The sequence below is a fragment of the Balaenoptera musculus genome, chromosome 1 (genome assembly GCF_009873245.2).
Source record: "Balaenoptera musculus isolate JJ_BM4_2016_0621 chromosome 1, mBalMus1.pri.v3, whole genome shotgun sequence".
Taxonomy (NCBI): Eukaryota; Metazoa; Chordata; class Mammalia; order Artiodactyla; family Balaenopteridae; genus Balaenoptera; species Balaenoptera musculus.
Genome location: NC_045785.1, coordinates 95,888,825 through 95,906,094, shown reverse-complemented (window position 1 = coordinate 95,906,094; position 17,270 = coordinate 95,888,825). Strand labels below are relative to the sequence as shown.

Sequence of the window (17,270 nt, the reverse complement as noted above, 5' to 3'; positions counted from 1 at the left end):
TCTTAACCACTGGACCGCCAGGGAAGTCCCGCTATGAAGCTTTTTATATCAACTCAGGTCTCTAAGCTGGTCCTACCTAACTGCTTTAACAAAGCAGAAGCAAATTTACAAAGGAGGATCCTGCCCTTGCCCTGCAAGCCTGTGTGTCTAAGACTCAGTTTTCACTTTCCCCTTGAGACTTTACTAAATCTACCCCTGCCTTCACCTACCTTCTCAAAGGCTCTCTGCTAAATGGAACAACCTGCCTGATATAGCAGGAAAAACAAAAGTGAATACGGTTCCAGGGAGAACTGTCAGAGACAGGGTTCAAGCCCTGGGCAGAAGCCTGAGGAAGAGCCCTGGCCTCCCTCAGAGATGCTTTATTACACGGTTTCATCAGTCATTGGTGATTAGATCCTATGCCCAAGCGAGAAAAGAGGAACACTGCATTGTATAGGGCAGATGGTTCCCCTTTTGGTAATGCAGTCACACGGGGTGGGCGATGGGTGCGTGCTCGGCTTCCCTGCCTGCGGGCAGGCTCTGAGATTGCAGCTAATTGAAATGGATGCCTGGTAAAGTGGAAGAAAGGAATGTTCAGGAATCAGTGACCTCCATATTCTGCAGCTGGCTTTCCAGGGCAACACCTCTCGCCGCCCCTTTCTTTTTGCTGCCCTCATGCTGCTTCTTCTGCTTCTTCGATGGCTCCTGGTCAATGGGTGCAGGCTTCACAAAGGGGATCAGTTCCTGGAGACCTGAAAGGGAACAGCCAACCGAACAACCCATCATTCCTCAAGAGTCAAAGTCCAGGGACCTCTGGGGAAAGTTCCACAAGACAAAGGCAGGCACTGCTTTCATTTATTCCTTTTTTCCCAGCCTGAATTTTAGCCGCATTTAAATAGAAGCTCATACCGGCACTGGCTACTTTTCAACCTTGCCCCTTGCAATGCCCAGCACCAGAGGACAGGCAGAGTTTTGGGGGCTGTGTATGAACAAGAAAACTTGGTGCATTCTGAAAGGGGCTTACTATTTAGAAGAGCAGGAAGACAGACAAGAGGAGGAAGATGGGCTGGGCTGGGAGTCTCACCTGGTGGCATGAATTCCTTCAATTTCTCAGGCACGAGGATGCCCTTCTCTGTCTGGTAGTTCTCTAGGATGGCACAGATGGTGCGAGTTGTGGCGCACATCGTGGCATTGAGCATGTGGACAAACTCCACCTGCGAGGAGAGGGTCCCCAGAGGGAGCAGTTATACTCAACCCCTAGCTGGGCTTACTGATGACCAGGAACCATCCACTCAGCCAGACTCCCCCAACTGCAACTATCCAAATCCAAATCTAAAATCAAATAAAAAACAGGTTCTACCCATTAATGATCTCTAAACCTTTGAATTCTGTTTGGTATTTATTGCTTATTAGATAACTCCAGGAAGATTCCTCATGTCTCCATAAGTGACAAGTGGTAGGTCCCAGTATTTTGAGGAGAGTTGGGCCCTTTGAGGGAGGGAAGTGACTACTCAATGGCCTCTCCTTTTAACCCCTTTCAAGTCCCTGACCTGGAAAAGATTAGGGCCTGAAAATTGGGTTTGAACAGATAAGCTTACAACCCAGACCTTCTTGGGTGAGAAGAGGGAAGACAATTGCCTCCAACTTGTTCTGTGTAGACAAATGGGGATTACTCTTTATCTGGAGTTATGGGAAACAAAGCCAAGAAGAGAAAAGCTAGAATTACCTTGTAGAATAGAGCTAGATTCAGGTTTCTATCTAAAAGGACTCAGTCCTGATTCAGTGAAGTCATTTTCAGATTCCCTTTTTGGTCTAGACTGAGCAGCTCAGATTTTCCCATGACGCCGGGAAATAATGTCCTCCAAGGGCTGAGAAATAAGATGGACCTACTCTGAGCTGAAGGCCCTGCTTCCTGCCTCCCCAGGGGCCATCTACCTTGTCCATCATCTTCTTGGTTTGCCCGTATCGGATTCGGAGCCGGCGAGCCTGATAGTCTGTGCAGTTAGAACAGGAGACTAACTCACGGAAGGCTCCTGAGCCCGGAAACCAGGCCTCCAGGTCAAGCTTCTTACTGGCAGCGTGATTCAAAGAACCTGTAAGGAAAAACCCCTAGAATTCATGAAGGAGGGATGGTATTTCAGAAGGCTAACCTTTAGCAAACCCAAAGAATTCTTTAATTCACATGTTATCCCCAGGAGGGAAATCATGCCCAGATATTCTTATCACCAAGAACTCCCAAGGGAAAAGAGTGTGATATTTTAATTAATGTGGGCAATTAATTGGATTGTGAGCTATTTCTTTGTGTGGCAGCTCAACTGGTCAGGGTGGTGTTTGTGGGATGCAGGAGAGGGAGGCCGATAACCTGAGACAATATTCACGATATGGTAAGGGATCCCCAGAGACTGGTAGAACTCCTCTGCGGTAGTGATCATCTCCTCAAACATCTCCCAGGACTTGTTGTCATGTGGCGATGAGTAGACAAACTGTTCAATCTGCAAAGAGGGACCCAAGGGCACAGTGACAATGGGACGGGGTGAATAAACTGAAGGCTGAAGTGGGAATTATCCTAGCAATGAAGACCTATTCCTCTTCCACTGAGAGTCAGGCGGGGCTGGGGTCCTGGTGAGAGATCGGGGCTGAACTGGACTGGCTGGGGCTGCAGCAGGAACGAATGCTTGTGCAGAGAGCGTCCCACGTAACGTGCGCCTACTGTCCTAAGTACTTTCCACGTGGTAACTGGTTTAATCCTCACAGTAGCCTAATGGGGTAGGTGCTACTATTATCTTCCTTTGACAGAGGAGGAAACAGCACAGAGAGGTTAAGCAAATTGTTCAAGGTTACACAGCAGTAAGTGGTAGACTTGGCCTTTGGACTCAGGCAGCCTGGTTCCAGAGTCCATGCTCTAGCCGCTCCACCATGTGCCTCTCAGGCTCTTCCCTAGAAACCCAGACAGAGGCAACGAGAGGAAAGACTGGAGCTGGGGTGGGCCTGAGCAACACAGATTCTATCTCTTCTAGAACAGCGCTGGAGAGATAGAGAGAAGGGTCCCATCCCTCACCCTGACCTGCCTACTCACCTTCTCAAACTGATGGACTCGAAAGATGCCACGGGTGTCACGGCCATGGGAGCCCACCTCCTGGCGAAAGCAGGTGGACAGGCCGGCATACTTGATTGGCAAATCCTCTGGCCGAAGCCACTCGTCCCGGTGGAGAGCAGCAATGGGCTGTTCGGAGGTGGCAATCAGATATTTTTCCTCATAGGTGCTGTCATCAGACTTTTCAGTGCCTTTGCCAATCACCTGTCAGAGGAGGGTAATATTTACTAGTTAAGAGTGAGGGAGTACGACCTCAGCTCGAGCAAGAAATCACAGAGATCACACAGATCACATAGAGAAGATCTAAGTGATGGGAGGACAAATTTTCTTCAATCCCTTCCCAGGAGTGAGCAGGAGATGCTAAAAAGACATGGGAGGGAATGGGTCAGTCCAAAATGGGTCCCTACTAGAGATCAAAGAAATGCAAATTAAAAGAAGATAAAATATTCTGATACTATTTTTTTTTTCCTTGGCTTTACCATGCAGCTTGTGGGATCTCAGTTCCCTGATCAGTACCCAGGCCCCCTGCAGTGGAAGCGTGAAGCCCTAACCACTGGACCGCCAGGGAATTCCCTCTGATACTATTTTTACTTTATCTAATAAATGAAATACTTATAAATGATGTATAGTGGCCAGTGATGGCAGGCGTGCAATAAAACCTTAGCTGGTAGCAGTATAAATTAATCCACTTGACAAATATTTGTGAGGCATTTAGTAAGAGCCAAGTCCTTTTTGCCAATGCGGGGCAAAAGGAGACAGTCTCTGCTCTCTCGGTGCTTATGGGTTGATCTAGGGTTGTAATCCCTGAAGAATCACTTCGGTATTCAGCTGAAGAAAGTAATGCAAAGAAAAAAAAAGCTATAGACAGGACAAAGTTCATTGTAACATTACTTACTGATGGCAAAAAAAAGGAAGCCCCCTAAATATTCAACAGGGGAAGAGCTGGGTAGTCTATATCCATGCCATGTAATATTATGTAACCACTAATAAATGATGGTTATGAAGACCGTGTAGTAACACTGAAAAATGCTTCTGATATGATGTGAAGTAAAAAGGCAATCTATATATATTGTGATTGGAAGTATGAGAAAATGATACATGTATAAAACAAGCTCCCACAAGAATATTAAAAATGACAATTGTAGTAGGTAATGGGAAAGAAGATGATTTCCCCCCACTAATTCCAAATTTTCTGTCATGCGATATTACTTTAATTAAAACTAAAAAAAAAAAAGAGAGGGGAGGAAATTTCCTCTGGGCCAGTGTTTAGAAATGTGGAAAACTACCTTGCTACCTAACAGTGGGAATTTAGCCCCGTGTGAGGCTATTCACATACAACGTAAAAACAATAGAGTTTGCGGTCTAATATGGTATAGCCACTAGCCATACATGGCTATTTAAATTCAATTAAAATTTAATTCCTTGGTTTGCATGAGCCACATTTCAACAGCCACATGTGGTTGGTGGCTGCCACACTGGATAGGACAGATACAAAACATTTCCACTATTGCCGGAAGTTCAGTTGGACAGCACTGCTCTAGAGAATTAATAAACTGAGGTTATTAGGCAAAAAGTGCCAGCCAAAATTCCTCACTATGGAGACCTGTGATTCTCCCTGCCTATGGCTCCAAGAAGCATCTGGATGAGAGATGGAGAATGCTGCGAACACACGGAGCACCTGCTACCTAATATTTTTCATAATCTTCCCTATAAGCTTCTCCCTGGTGTTACCTGCAGGGCATCCTTCTAAAGTTCTGCCAGTGATTATCCATCCAATCTTGGGAGTTGAGATGAGAAAAAAAGGGAAAAGATAAAAACAGGTCTCATCTGATAATGCACATGTTCCTCTCATTAAAAGGAAGAAGAGGAGGACCCCAAGGTTGTACCAATGCTCAGGGTTTGGAGAGAGCATTTTGTTTCCCACTGCATCTTGATTGAATTAAAACATACCTTTGAACTCACCAACACGACCTAGTGGGAAGAAGGTTCTGACTATTTAACTCATCTCTCTACATAAGATAAATCAGATGAGGCCAGGAGCAGTTGTCTAACTACCTGCTACATGGGTTTTGGGAGGAAACAGCCAATAAGAAAAAAGTCGTTCCCCCCCTGCCCTGGAACAGGGTTGAAGAAGAGGGACAGGTGAGAAGTGGACTCAGCTGCGATGGGCAGCCGTTATCAGAGACACTAGAAATTCTGAGTGTTGGTCGTAGACTTTGGGTGGGGGGGAGCTACAGCTGATGTTAAAGCTGGTTGATTCAGAATGACCTTCTGCACCTCAACTCAAATCCGCTGGCTCTCCCCGAGATGGTTCATGGTTGAGAAAGAGCCACAAACTGGAAGCCACATCCATCCAAAGGAAAGTATGTCTCCCCCTGTGGAAGCTTCCAGTCTGGGGTCAGGAGTGGGAGGACACGGGAAGATCAGCCACTTCTACAATTTCCTTTTGTCCAAGCTTAATAATAATATATGAGCTTCTTTTCTAAGCTCATGGTGCCAAAGCATGCTCAATTTAGATAGATCACATAAACTATCTGGGGAAAGATAAAATAGGCTCTATGTCTGCACTGTCCAAATGGTAGCCACCAGCCACATGTGACCACTTAAATTAAAATTCATAAAGATTAAAATTTTACTTCCTCAGTTGCACTAGCCGCATTTTAAGTGCTCAATAGCCACAATATAGAACATTTCATCATCGCAGGAAGTTCTGCTGGACAGCATTGCTGTGTCTTTGAAGTTAAACTTCATACCTTAAGGAGTCATTCTGCCACACTGCCTCAGGCTACTCACCTTATAAAGTTCTTCATCAAACTGGCTGAGCTGTGCCACTTCCTGCATGACCTCCTTCCTCATGAAGAAGGGGGTATAAATGGGAGTGTAGCCCCGACTTCCCAAGGTGCGAAGAGCATACTGGATGAGTGCCTGTTCCAGGAACACCAGGACCCCCTAAAGGAGCAGACACAGCACTGTGTGAGTGGGTTCTGCTGCCATCACGTTCATCTGCTAGCATTTACCCCCAGAGGCAACTGGGGGCACACAGGAGGCCACAAAGACCATGGATCCAACAACTGACTCAAGAGACTCTTTCTTAACAGCCATGAACAGCACATCATCTGAAGAGCATTCCCTTTAAGGTACCAATCAAGGGAAAAGGACTGTTCACCCAGGGTGCATGGGAGAGTCTTCCTGTGCTAATCTGTAAAACACTGGACTTATTTGTCTACGCAAAACATACCTATATGGACAGTATTTCCAAAACTACTGTACCATGTCCTTCTGGAAGGCTTCCCTGAGTGCATCTGCCCTCTGCCCAGCTAATCTGGGTGTGTTGCCTCCACCTACCCGTTCCTATAGCACCCTGGGCTATAGCACCCTGGGCTACTCGCACCGGAGCACTTATCACAGAGGGTTTTTGACTCTTTGTTACTTGTCTGACTGTCCAATTACACAGAGCTCCTTAAAGGCACAGACTGTTCTAATTCAGTCAGCAAAACATATTCATTACAGAGGATCACTCAGTGGCTTTTGTTCCAGGGAATCCTGATAAGCACTCTCCTGCCTTAGAAAGAGAATTGCATCTAATTGCCAGTAAGTTTGTAGTAGAAAGGCGGATTTGTGGGCTTCTTTAAGTGGGTTATGTTTTCTGCACTTTTTTTTCAGTTCTTTCTTTATAACCAACCTCACTGGTTGCTGACTCTTACCTTCAGGAAGTACCCTCGACTCCCAGCCACCACAGCCCCCTTTTCGCCTTCAAAGCCATCTACCATCACCACCAGGTCCACGTGAGAGTACTTCTTCCTGACGGTACAATCACCCCAAATCCTCTCTACTTTGTTGTCGGCATCCTAAGGAAACAAGACCAGGAGACAAAGATGCATGAGCTCTGAATTCTACCACCTCCATCTTTCCGAACCCTATTCCAAGAACGACCTAGAGCTTTGTGAAGTCACTGCTTAACTCAAACACTAGGTTTTGGCCCTTGTGTACAGAGACTAGAGAAGGGAATTTGCTAGAGAATCTGCGCTCAATAGAGAAATAATAATTTATAAAGTCCTAGAGGCAATTCTAGCCATGGAACTGAAATCATGATTTTCCAAAAGATCTGTAGTATTCTCTCGTTTTTATACCCTTTTAAATGACTCCTTGAAAATCCTATACAGAGAAAACCCTTCCCTGGACAATCCGCACTGCCTGGGGTACGGAGGGGAATGCAGATTTTCTTTTTTCCAGGCTCTCATTGGTCCAGGGCCACACAAGGGCGGGCTCGGGGCCCTGACCTCTCGAGTCTGCCACCCCAGCCCTCAGTGAGTCTAATGTCGGTTCACCAGGGAATGAATGAAAGAGGCACAGATGGGCCCTGCCACGGCTGGGGTGTCAGGGAACAAAGGCTGGGCTCAGAGCAGCTTTGTGCTGGGGAAGCTCCCGCTCGGCAGGAAACTTTTATCATGCAGATTTCCCTTCAACCTGCAGCTTCTCAGCAGGGTGTGGGTGAGGGGTGAGGCTGATCTTGCAGATCCCTCCCACGAGACAAGCTGCTACCACGGGCAACACGAAATGGAGGACAGCAGCCTGATTTAGAAGAGATTTCCATGCCAGGAGTCTCCACCTACCTGCTGTCTCTGCTACTTCCCAATCAGGCAGGGATCTGACTCTTTCAATTCTCAATTGGTGGGCAGAGCGAATACACAAAGAGCCTGCTTCTATTATACAGAGCGTGCCAGACTTTCACTGTCTTCCTCCCACTCCGCCCCCTTCCCAAAGGAGAGGGGAGACGACGACGCAAGGCAGCCGCTTGCTGTGGCACCGACGCCTACCTCATCATTGCTGATGGGCACAGAGGGGTGCAGAAGGTTACCAATCTCGCGAAGGTTCTCAAATCGCTCTGCTTCCAGCTTTATCCGCTCTGCATCACACTTCAGGATGGCTTCGTCGATGAGGAGTCGGACTTTTTTGATTTGTGAGACTTTCAGGTTCTGTAGATGAACAAGGCCAAGCCCGTCCAAGGCCACAGCGAGTCAAGGGCAGAGTAGGAAAAAGACTGTTGCCCCAACCTTGTTGGGCTCTAATGATAACTCTTGTGATAGCATTTTAAAAATTGACACTGGAGGCTTTCAAAGAACTGAGATTTATTTCACACAGGGATATATACAGTTTTGCCTGACAAATCCGTTGGCATTTTCTTTCAGGGTGCCTAAGGCAGAGATGGATAAATTCTGGCCACTCCTCTTGTTCCTGTATATCTCTGGAGTGTTAATACCATAGCTTAACTTGCACTTTCTGATATTCCTGATTAAACCAATTCGGCATGCTATTATATACTATATTTAACTGTTCTCTAGGAAGATTATAAATTTATTAGGAGCAAGAGACCTTGTCTTAAGCTCATTTTGTATTCCTTATTGCAGGTGTTTCAAACTGTACTCTGATTTCCTGGGGGGACCCTTAGCAGGTAGGGCAGGGCAGGAATAGCACCCCAACCTTGCCCTTCAAGCACAGCAACTCTGCTTTTTTGGGTTAATGCTCTTGCTATTGTTGCAGGGTTTTTTTTTTAAAGATTTTTTTGATGTGGACCATTTTTAAAGTCTTTATTGAATTTGTTACAATATTCCTTCTGTTTTATGCTTTTTCAGTATTTTGGCTGTGAGGCATGTGGGATCTTAGCTCCCCAACCAGGGATCGAACCCTCACCCCCTGCATTGGAAAGCAAAGTCTTAACCACTGGACCGCCAGGTAAGTCCCTGTGTTGCAGGTTTTAAGAAAGGGTTCAGTGACTAAAAAACTTGAAAATTCCTGCTCTAGGCCCATTGTAATGAATATTTACTGAATTACAAAAAACTGAAAAATTACTGACTCTGTGGAAATGGAGTTATTAAACCAAACATAGTTCAGTTCCTTTTTTCTCTTCTTCCTACTCTTGACTTTTCCATTCCACCTGTCTCCATCTCTGCTGCCTAATACTCAAGTACTGAGATTAACAAGAGTGGATGGGGACATGTCCCAGCTGCAGAAATTCAAGGATGCCACAGTGCTGTGTGGAACAGAGTGTCAGGACTTGCTTGTCTAGAAACAAAGCTAAAAGAACAGAAATCCCAACCTGGAAAAGGACAATAACTTACAGTTAAAGTGTCTGCAGTGAGCTCATCGAGATTTAATACATCTTCCGGAATGGACTCATCATTTCCCATTGGCTCTTTTTTCTATGGGAAAGAAAAACAAACAAACAACAACAAAAACATAATTAATTATAAAGGAAAATTTCTGACATAGTTTTATAAGGGTACACCAAACTAATATATCATATAAACTAATTACAGAACTTTCTACATAACTTAGTCTCTAAAAGATGCAACACATGGGAGAAAAATTAGTGAACTGGAAGCAAGAAGTTAACGTTCCAAGTCCCTGTCCTGACACTTTCTAGCTTTCTGATCCTGGACAGATTGATTAACCAATCCAAGTCAGAGGGTTGACACCATCGGGAACTCGAGAAGAAAAATGTCTGACATGGGCATAGAATGTTATGACCCCAAGAATGTGTGAAAACACTCAGTGCTGGTCAGGAGCCAGCGCTGGGCAGACACCTGTGTGTCAATTTGTGAATCCCCATCTACCTTCTAAGAACAAACCCAGCCCTTAGGCCTGCGGCTAAGAGGAAAAATGGATGGGATGAGGAATATTAGGAAGCCAAAGAAACACAATTTTTGAGGAAAAAAGCCACGTTTAGAGCAATCAATGCAACTTGGCAAAACAGCAAGGGTATACCCAGGACTAGATTTTTTCCCATTCCAGTTTCTCTCCTCACCCTTCTTTATGATCTTCTGCCAAATCATCATTTCTAATCCTTGTCCAGAGCAAGGGAGAAGACAGTGATTCAAGGAAAATCATCTTTAAAAGCTGGAAAAATCTAACAATATCAGAATGAGTCTTGATAAGAATAGGCATAGACTACTGAGGTAGAAAAAAATGGCCTAAATCTCAAGATGTTCTATTTGGTAGCCAAGATAGCTGAGGCCCTCTTCCTCTCTGATAATCCCTCAGGGCAGCAAATTCAAGTTCTGAGTTCCAAGTTCTGGCTCTGCAACTAACTTATGGCACCATTTTAGGCAAGCCTCTTAATTTCCTAGGCCTCTTTACCCTACCCTTTTAATAGGGCTAACAAATGTACTACCTACACTCCAGGTTTACAGCAAAGATCAAAACCAAAATGAGACGTATATGAAAGGGTTTTGAATGCTTTCAAGTGCTATACAAATTAAAGCACTGCTAGTACTATCTCAATGGATAGCAAGAGAGAACACTCCTTGCAGGGCCAGCAGTCAAGGGAATCTAAGAATGTTAACGCAAATGAAAATACTCCCATCTTCTTGCTAAGAAAAATACTTGGCTGGCACTATCTGTATATATGCCCCAAAGAACACTCAGGCAGAAGTATACATGGAAATTAACATAATTATGGGGTCGCTGACGTGCACCTGACTTAGTGTCAAGAGTTCCACAGGAAGAAAACAGTATGATTATCATCAATATCAATTTCTACAGCCTGTCACATGCTGAAAGTGTAACAAAATAGTGTTAAAGAGAATACAGAATATCATGAAGGATAAGGTGCTAGAATCCAAGGGAATCTTTTTGTTATGGTCTTTCCAGGTTCAGGTTCCTAAATTTCATAATTTTTTGGTTTATTTTAGAGGTTTACAACTTAAAAATGAGACAGACTGTAGGGTGCATTTAACATGTTTTTTAAAAAAAATGATTAAGAGGCTAAGAGGGTATTTTTGAAGAAAGATTAAAAACTAATCTGGTTACCAAAGTAAAGCTGAGCTGAAACTTAACATTCTTCAAGGACAGGAAGGATATACTGGATGAAGGCCAGTAACTACTTGCCATTCATTGTTACTCTCAATTGCTAAATAACTACAATGTTCCAGGCACTGTGCCAGGTTTTCTATATTAGAAATTTTCAGTTCTCACAACTGTATTTTAAAGGTTAGTGTTAGAATTGTCATTTCACAGACAAGAAAACTGAGGCTCAGAAGTTAACTTGCCTGATATTACAAATTTTTAGTTCTCACAATTGTATTCTAAAGGTTAGTGTTAGAATTGTCATTTCACAGACAAGAAAACTGAGGTTCATAAGTTAACTTGCCTGAAGTCACATAACCAAGAGTCTAGGATTTGGACTCAATATCTGTGCTCTTTTAAATAAAGAGCACGACTACACTGGGATAAAGAATCTGAAATCTACAACAGGAAAACCTCTCTGGCACTGTAGGTTGAGCTCAAGAAATAACTGGAAAGGATTACTGGTGGAATTCATATTATTAAGAACAGAACAGACAATGAATGACTTGTGTGGCAAGAATCTTATCTTACAACAGACTGAATGTCTGTGCCCCCCAAAATTCATATGTTAAAACCTAATCCCCAACGTGATAGTATTTGGAGGTGGGGTCTTTCAGAGGTGATTAGGTCAGGAGGGCAGAGCCCTCATGTATGTAATTAGTGCCCTTATGAAAGAGACACCAGGGAGCTCCCTGCTCCTTCTGCCATGAGGACACAGCAAGAAGACTATCTATTAACCAGGAAGCAGGCCCTCACCAATCTGCTGGTGCCTTGATCTTGGACTTCCCAGCTTGCAGAACTGTGAGAAATAAATTTCTGCTGTTTATAAGCCACCCAGTCTACAGTATTCTGTTACAGCAGCAAGAACGGACTAAAACATACCTGCAGACAGAAGATGGACTCACTGATCCTTGAAAATGCCTCTTAGTTCCCTCCCTGCCTTCCTCCCTTTCTTTTTAAAATAACTTTCCCCCTCTGGTAAGAAATCCAGTAGCTCATGGAATTAAACACTACGTTAGAAATTATGAATTAACTAAGAATAAGATTAAATACCTCTGCTCAAGCTCTCAAGGGTATTACTCAGTTCTCTTACCTTCATTTTCTCTCCAATTGTCTTGCTGCATAGGTTCTTCAGCTTGTTCAAGTTGTCTGCCTGAAATCTGCCTGAAGAATAAAGAACCCAATATACCAAAGATAGGCACATAATTAAGATACCTTGTTCCTAATCTTGGCTCCTTAGGACTGATCTCAGCCCAAGGCCAAAATGCAGGCAGAGCTAAAGGATCTGCCTCACAAAATTGTGAAATCTTATAGCTTTAGGGCCTCAAATTTAGATGGCATATATTGGTGATTACAGTAGGATTCCCCAGCATTTGGTGACAATGAAAAGGCCATTCTGGGACTGAAATTAAAAAGTATTACAACCGGACTTCCCTGGTGGTCCAGTGGTTAAGAATCCACCTTCCAATGTAGGGGACGTGGGTTCGATCCCTAGTCAGGGAACTAAGATCCCACATGCTGCAGGGCAACTAAGCCCACATGCCACAACTGAGACCCGATGCAGCCAAATAAACAAATAAACACTTAAAAAAAAAAAAAAGTATCATAACCTGGACGGTACCACTGTAGACAGAGTAACACATCTGAGAAAACTGGAAAATACTCATGTAACTACAACCTGTTCAATTACCTTAAAATTCATTTAAAGAAACTATGTGGTATGCACCAGGATCTAGAAAAAAGGCACGCAAGGCACGCAGTCAAGTTTCTATTCCCATGAACTTGGTTGTTACTTCTCTATGCTAGAAATGGTTAATGTTATTTCCTTTGCTTTGATACAACGCTCATCTGGCAGCCTTGAGAAGAATTCAATTTCTTACACTTCGGTTTCTTTGGGGGAAGACAGTGCACTAATCAGCCTGCATAGGTATTCTGGCCCAAATTAACATCTTGGTATTGTGATTCATCAGTCTAACCTTGATTAGCAAAAGTTGGACCTCCTGAATCTAAGCTTTAGCAACAATATGGTAAAAATTAAGCTTTGGACAGGTAAAATGATGACTAGAGATGAGACAGCGCCTAGACATGGCTATTCTTTAAAGTTTTGCCAACTTTAACTAAACTAAATTTAAACTAAACTTCAGCACAAACTATATAACTACTTTCTCATTCACTTATTCACACTGATTACAGAGATGGAGAACAGATGAGTGGTTCTACATGTACTCATTTGCGTGTGCCTGTAGTTCTGTGTGATATCTCATGTGTAGATCTGTGTAACCACTGCTACACTCAAGATACAGAACTGTTCCATCTCCACAGAGATTCCTTTTGTTATCATCCCTCTGTAGTCCATTACCTTTCCCCTGCCCCATCTAACCCTCGGCAACCACTAATCTGTTCTCCATCTCTGGAATCAGTGTGAATAAGTGGCTAAAATTAAAAGGACTGCCAATATCAAGGGCAAGGTTGTAGAGCAAATGGAGCTCTTATATATTACTGATGGGAGTATCAATTATTACAACCACTTTGGAAAACTATTAGGTAATATCTACTAAACCTAAACATGTGCCTGCTCTGTGACCTAGCAATTCCACTCTTAGGTACATACCCAAAAGAAATGAGTGCTTACGTCCACCAAAAGACACAATGTTCATAGCACATTATTCATAGTACCCTTAAACTGGTAACAATCTGAAAGTCCATCAATGAAATTGGTTGGTATGTTTACATATATGGAGTACTACACAGCAATGAAAAAGAACCAACCACTGCTACACATAATAACATGGACTAATCTTACAGACATAATTTTGAGAGAAAGAAGTCACATGCAAAATTATATACTATTTAAGTCCATTTATATGAAGTTCAAAATCAGGCAAAAGTCCTTTATGGTGATAGAGGACAAAATACTGTTTTTTTGGAGGAGGGAAGTGACAGTGAAGGGGCATGAGGGAGCCTCCCCGGAGAACTGCAAATGTCTTAGATCTTGATCTGAATGGTGGTCACATGGGTGTATGGATTTGTAAAATTCATCAAGCTGCACATTAAGATTTGTGCACTTTACTGAACTTACTGAATACATTACATCTCAATAAGTTTTAAAAGGTTGTGTATAAAAATAATATAAATGCCACAACAGAAATATATAAGATAGTATATGGATCATATGTCCTAGGTGTGGCCCTGGACTAGCTGAGATTGGGGTCAAAGGAAGCAGTTAGAAAGTTTTTCCAATGATAAGGGCCTGGTTTAAGGCATGTGCAACAGGGTTAAGAGGAAGTAACAACTTCAACTGATAATTCCTGCAGTTAGTGGCAGATTTCAAGATACATGGAAATCTACTGACTTTGGAAGTAGTCAAGACAAATGTTTATTATATGCCTAAATGTGTCCTCATTATATTACTCTGAATTAAAAAAAGAAATCACAGTTCGAATCCTTGAAGTTACAAGAGCTGTGGTAAACTCTGATGTGGTGCTCTGACTCCAAGTCATATCAGACTCCTGTGTCCTACACAGAGCCCTAAACCTTGAAGGTCTACAGACAGACAAATGGGTATAGTTGTAATGGAGGGCCTTTTGAAGCTTGCTGTATCCTCATTCAGGGAACATGGTCTGATTTCTTAATGTGGCTCTGGGTTGCAACTCCTCATTGCAGCTAAGGATAGAAGAACCCTAAACTCTGATCAGAGGTTCAGATGTAAAAGAATCTTGAAACAAAATCTGTCAATGTCCACCTTCAGCAGCCAGCAATGGGAAAAATCATTAACTCCCCTTAGCTGCAAACAGAATACTGGTTAGGGATGTCAAGTAGAAAAGAATCAAATCAATAAATATGTTGAAAATAAACTACATCAACTGCTTTTCATATGGAAGAGCACAGTGCCCTGAACACAGAAGATATTCATGACTTCAACAAACCTTTGTCAAGCCCTTAACAATGACCAGGTGCAGTGCTAGGTACTGGGATTATATGTACACATGTGTATATGTATATCCTCTATCTATATGTATCCCCTGGGTACTGACACACAGATGATTAAAACACAACCTTGTCCCTGAAGAATTCATCCCCTCACTACATATCCACTCCTCAGGTAAAAGACAGAACTTCCTACAGAGGTGTACATTATACCCAAGAGACTAGATAACACATTCAAAGTCATTTAGCAGCTGGGCAATGGCTAGGGCAAAACAAAAATCTGATACTTCTGACTTCTGACTCAGTAAAACACTGTCCAGTCTAGTTTTTTCACTCCCATTTAATTTAATTCCATTGCAACTTAAAACTTCAGATTCAGATTCAGGTGGTGGGATCACCACCACACTGGGCTTGACCGTGATGTGCAGAATCAGCAAACAACCTGAGCTAAACAAATATTCTCCTGGTACCCAATACCTTCATGTTACCAACTCTTCCTTCGACTCTCTCCCTACACGGGTGATACTTATATATTTAGGAAAATCAAGTTTCCTAATAGAAATCCACATTTTTGGACAGCAACTGCCTTTGCAGTGCGCTGCCATAAACCTGTCTCTCAGCGGGTGGCAGACCTATTGCATCAGACAATAAATCACGTGTTTGACAGCATCCGGCCAGTTAGTGACTACTCCAGCTAGCCTAGACAGAGATTGATAGGCAGAGGGTTCTATGGTTTTATTTAGCCTCATGAAAGATGCCCGGTCCAGTTCCAGGTTCCAGCCCAACTCTGCCAATGTCTTCCCCGGAAAACTTTAAACAGCCTCAATAATTACAAGATTTTTCTTGCTTCACAGCACCCCTCTGCCCATGTCTGAGCTACTACGTAAGACTATTCTCGGTTCTTAAAAGTTTGCCCACATTTCAGGGGGATGGCCTTCCCAAAAGCTCCGGGATCATTGTTTTTAGCCAGGAGCAGCCTCCACAGTCCCAAAATGCTTCCAATATGGACGGAGTGAACCTACTGTGCTGCAGATGTGACTCAGTCAGGTTGGAACCTTTGATTCTATCAAGATAGAGGGAGACCACTCTGGCCTTGCTGAAGATGAGAAAAAGACAGGAGGCGACCAAAGATAAGTGTTAGGAAAGGGAAAACCCCCAAACCTCCCGCCCTGGATTTCTTCCGGCTATCCTTGCGGCCGGAAGGCTTGACAGCTCTTGATGCGAATGCGCCATGCTCCTTTCCCAGACTCAGAAGCAGCAACCCGCACCCAGCTAGCCAGGAAGGGAGGTCGCAGGGCCCGAGCGGAGGAGAAAAGTGGGTCGGTCCGGCTCCCCGGGTGGACAGGGAGAGCTTCGGAGCCACGCAGCCTGGGAGGGGGTCTTATGAAGGGTGGAACCTCAGGAGCGGTAACGAGGTCCAAGAAACGAAGTTGGGGTTGGCAGCCGGGGATACTCCGCGCGTCCCGGTACTTACATCGTCGCCACTCGCTGTCTGCCTTCACCAGCTGGTCCACCAGTGCCGGGTCCTTGAAGCGCTTCTCCTGCGACTCTCGGATGAGGGCTGGGTCCCCTCCTTTATCCACCCGAAACAAATCCAGATCCAGCACCATCGTTCCTTCTCCAGGGCCAACACTAAGAGAGAGGAGGTTCGTCCCACAGCGGCCGCCCTGTGACTGCCGCACTGCATCGGCGCGCTGACCCCGCCCTTCCCGCGCAGGCGCTACGGGAGCCTGCAGCCCGCCCTCCTCTGGGCCGGAAGCGGCTGCGTAGGAGGCGGGGCCGCGCAGAGGAGGACGGGTTGGGTGGGCGTGGACTTGCCGGATGTGTTCAGGTCCGTCCCACTAGCGGGTTTTGCCTCCTCGTGTGCGTTTTACCCAGCTGTGACCGCTTCTCTAGGGGCTGTAATTGACCCATAGAAGAAAAATGAGTGCCTGTTTTTTTCTCATGTTAAAGGGCATATCTAAGACAAGGCCTGTCAGTATAATCACTGGCTTGGAAGCTGGCACCTCCAATAGATGCCAGTTTCCGCCTTACAAGCTTGGGTCCTAAGACTGGACCCTCTCTCTGAACCTCCGCTCTCTTCTCCATCTTGAGACAAGAGTGTGGCTACATGTTTTAGTCCCCAGATTACCTCAATTCAAAATACCTGCTCTCCTGCCTCAGAGTTAGGATACCTTTCTTAATCTGATTATTTGGTGAACCAAATTGTCCCTTTATCAACCCTTAAGATCACAGGGTTGGAGAATCTTTTAGAGAGACACTTGAGTAGACTTTTCCAAGGGGAAAATATTTAGGAGATTTGAAGGCAGTTTAAGATATTGAGGTCATGTCTTGGATCTATTTGAAAATTCCTAGAACAAAGATTTCATCATATTTTAGTTTTATAATGTTCAGGCCTTTACAGTGAAATATTCTTGTTGCTGAT

At 44.1% G+C, this 17,270-nt stretch overlaps 1 protein-coding gene across 1 annotated transcript; it reads right to left on the bottom strand.

The window, feature by feature from the left end:
* Nucleotides 1–305: 305 nt before the first annotated feature.
* On the bottom strand, nucleotides 306–16,605 carry SARS1 (seryl-tRNA synthetase 1). Its single transcript, XM_036862889.1, has 11 exons — nucleotides 16,320–16,605; nucleotides 12,012–12,082; nucleotides 9,193–9,273; nucleotides 7,891–8,049; nucleotides 6,778–6,921; nucleotides 5,867–6,022; nucleotides 3,056–3,277; nucleotides 2,342–2,471; nucleotides 1,915–2,072; nucleotides 1,064–1,193; nucleotides 306–731 (listed from the first exon to the last, which is right to left on the bottom strand). Exons 1-11 carry the CDS (start codon nucleotides 16,453–16,455, stop codon nucleotides 574–576), a joined length of 1,545 nt encoding a protein of 514 aa, XP_036718784.1. The 5' UTR covers nucleotides 16,456–16,605; the 3' UTR covers nucleotides 306–573.
* Between the last annotated feature and the right edge of the window lie 665 nt (nucleotides 16,606–17,270).

Bases quoted from the DNA above. Each gene is read 5' to 3' on its own strand.
- SARS1 (XM_036862889.1), bottom strand. From the start codon at position 16,455: ATGGTGCTGGATCTGGATTTGTTTCGGGTGGATAAAGGAGGGGACCCA. The intron at 6,023-6,777 runs GTAAGAGTCAGC...CTGCTCCTTTAG, and splicing joins GTCGAGGGTACTTCCTGAAG to GGGGTCCTGGTGTTCCTGGA. The intron at 3,278-5,866 runs GTGAGTAGCCTG...CTCCTCTGACAG, and splicing joins TTGATGAAGAACTTTATAAG to GTGATTGGCAAAGGCACTGA.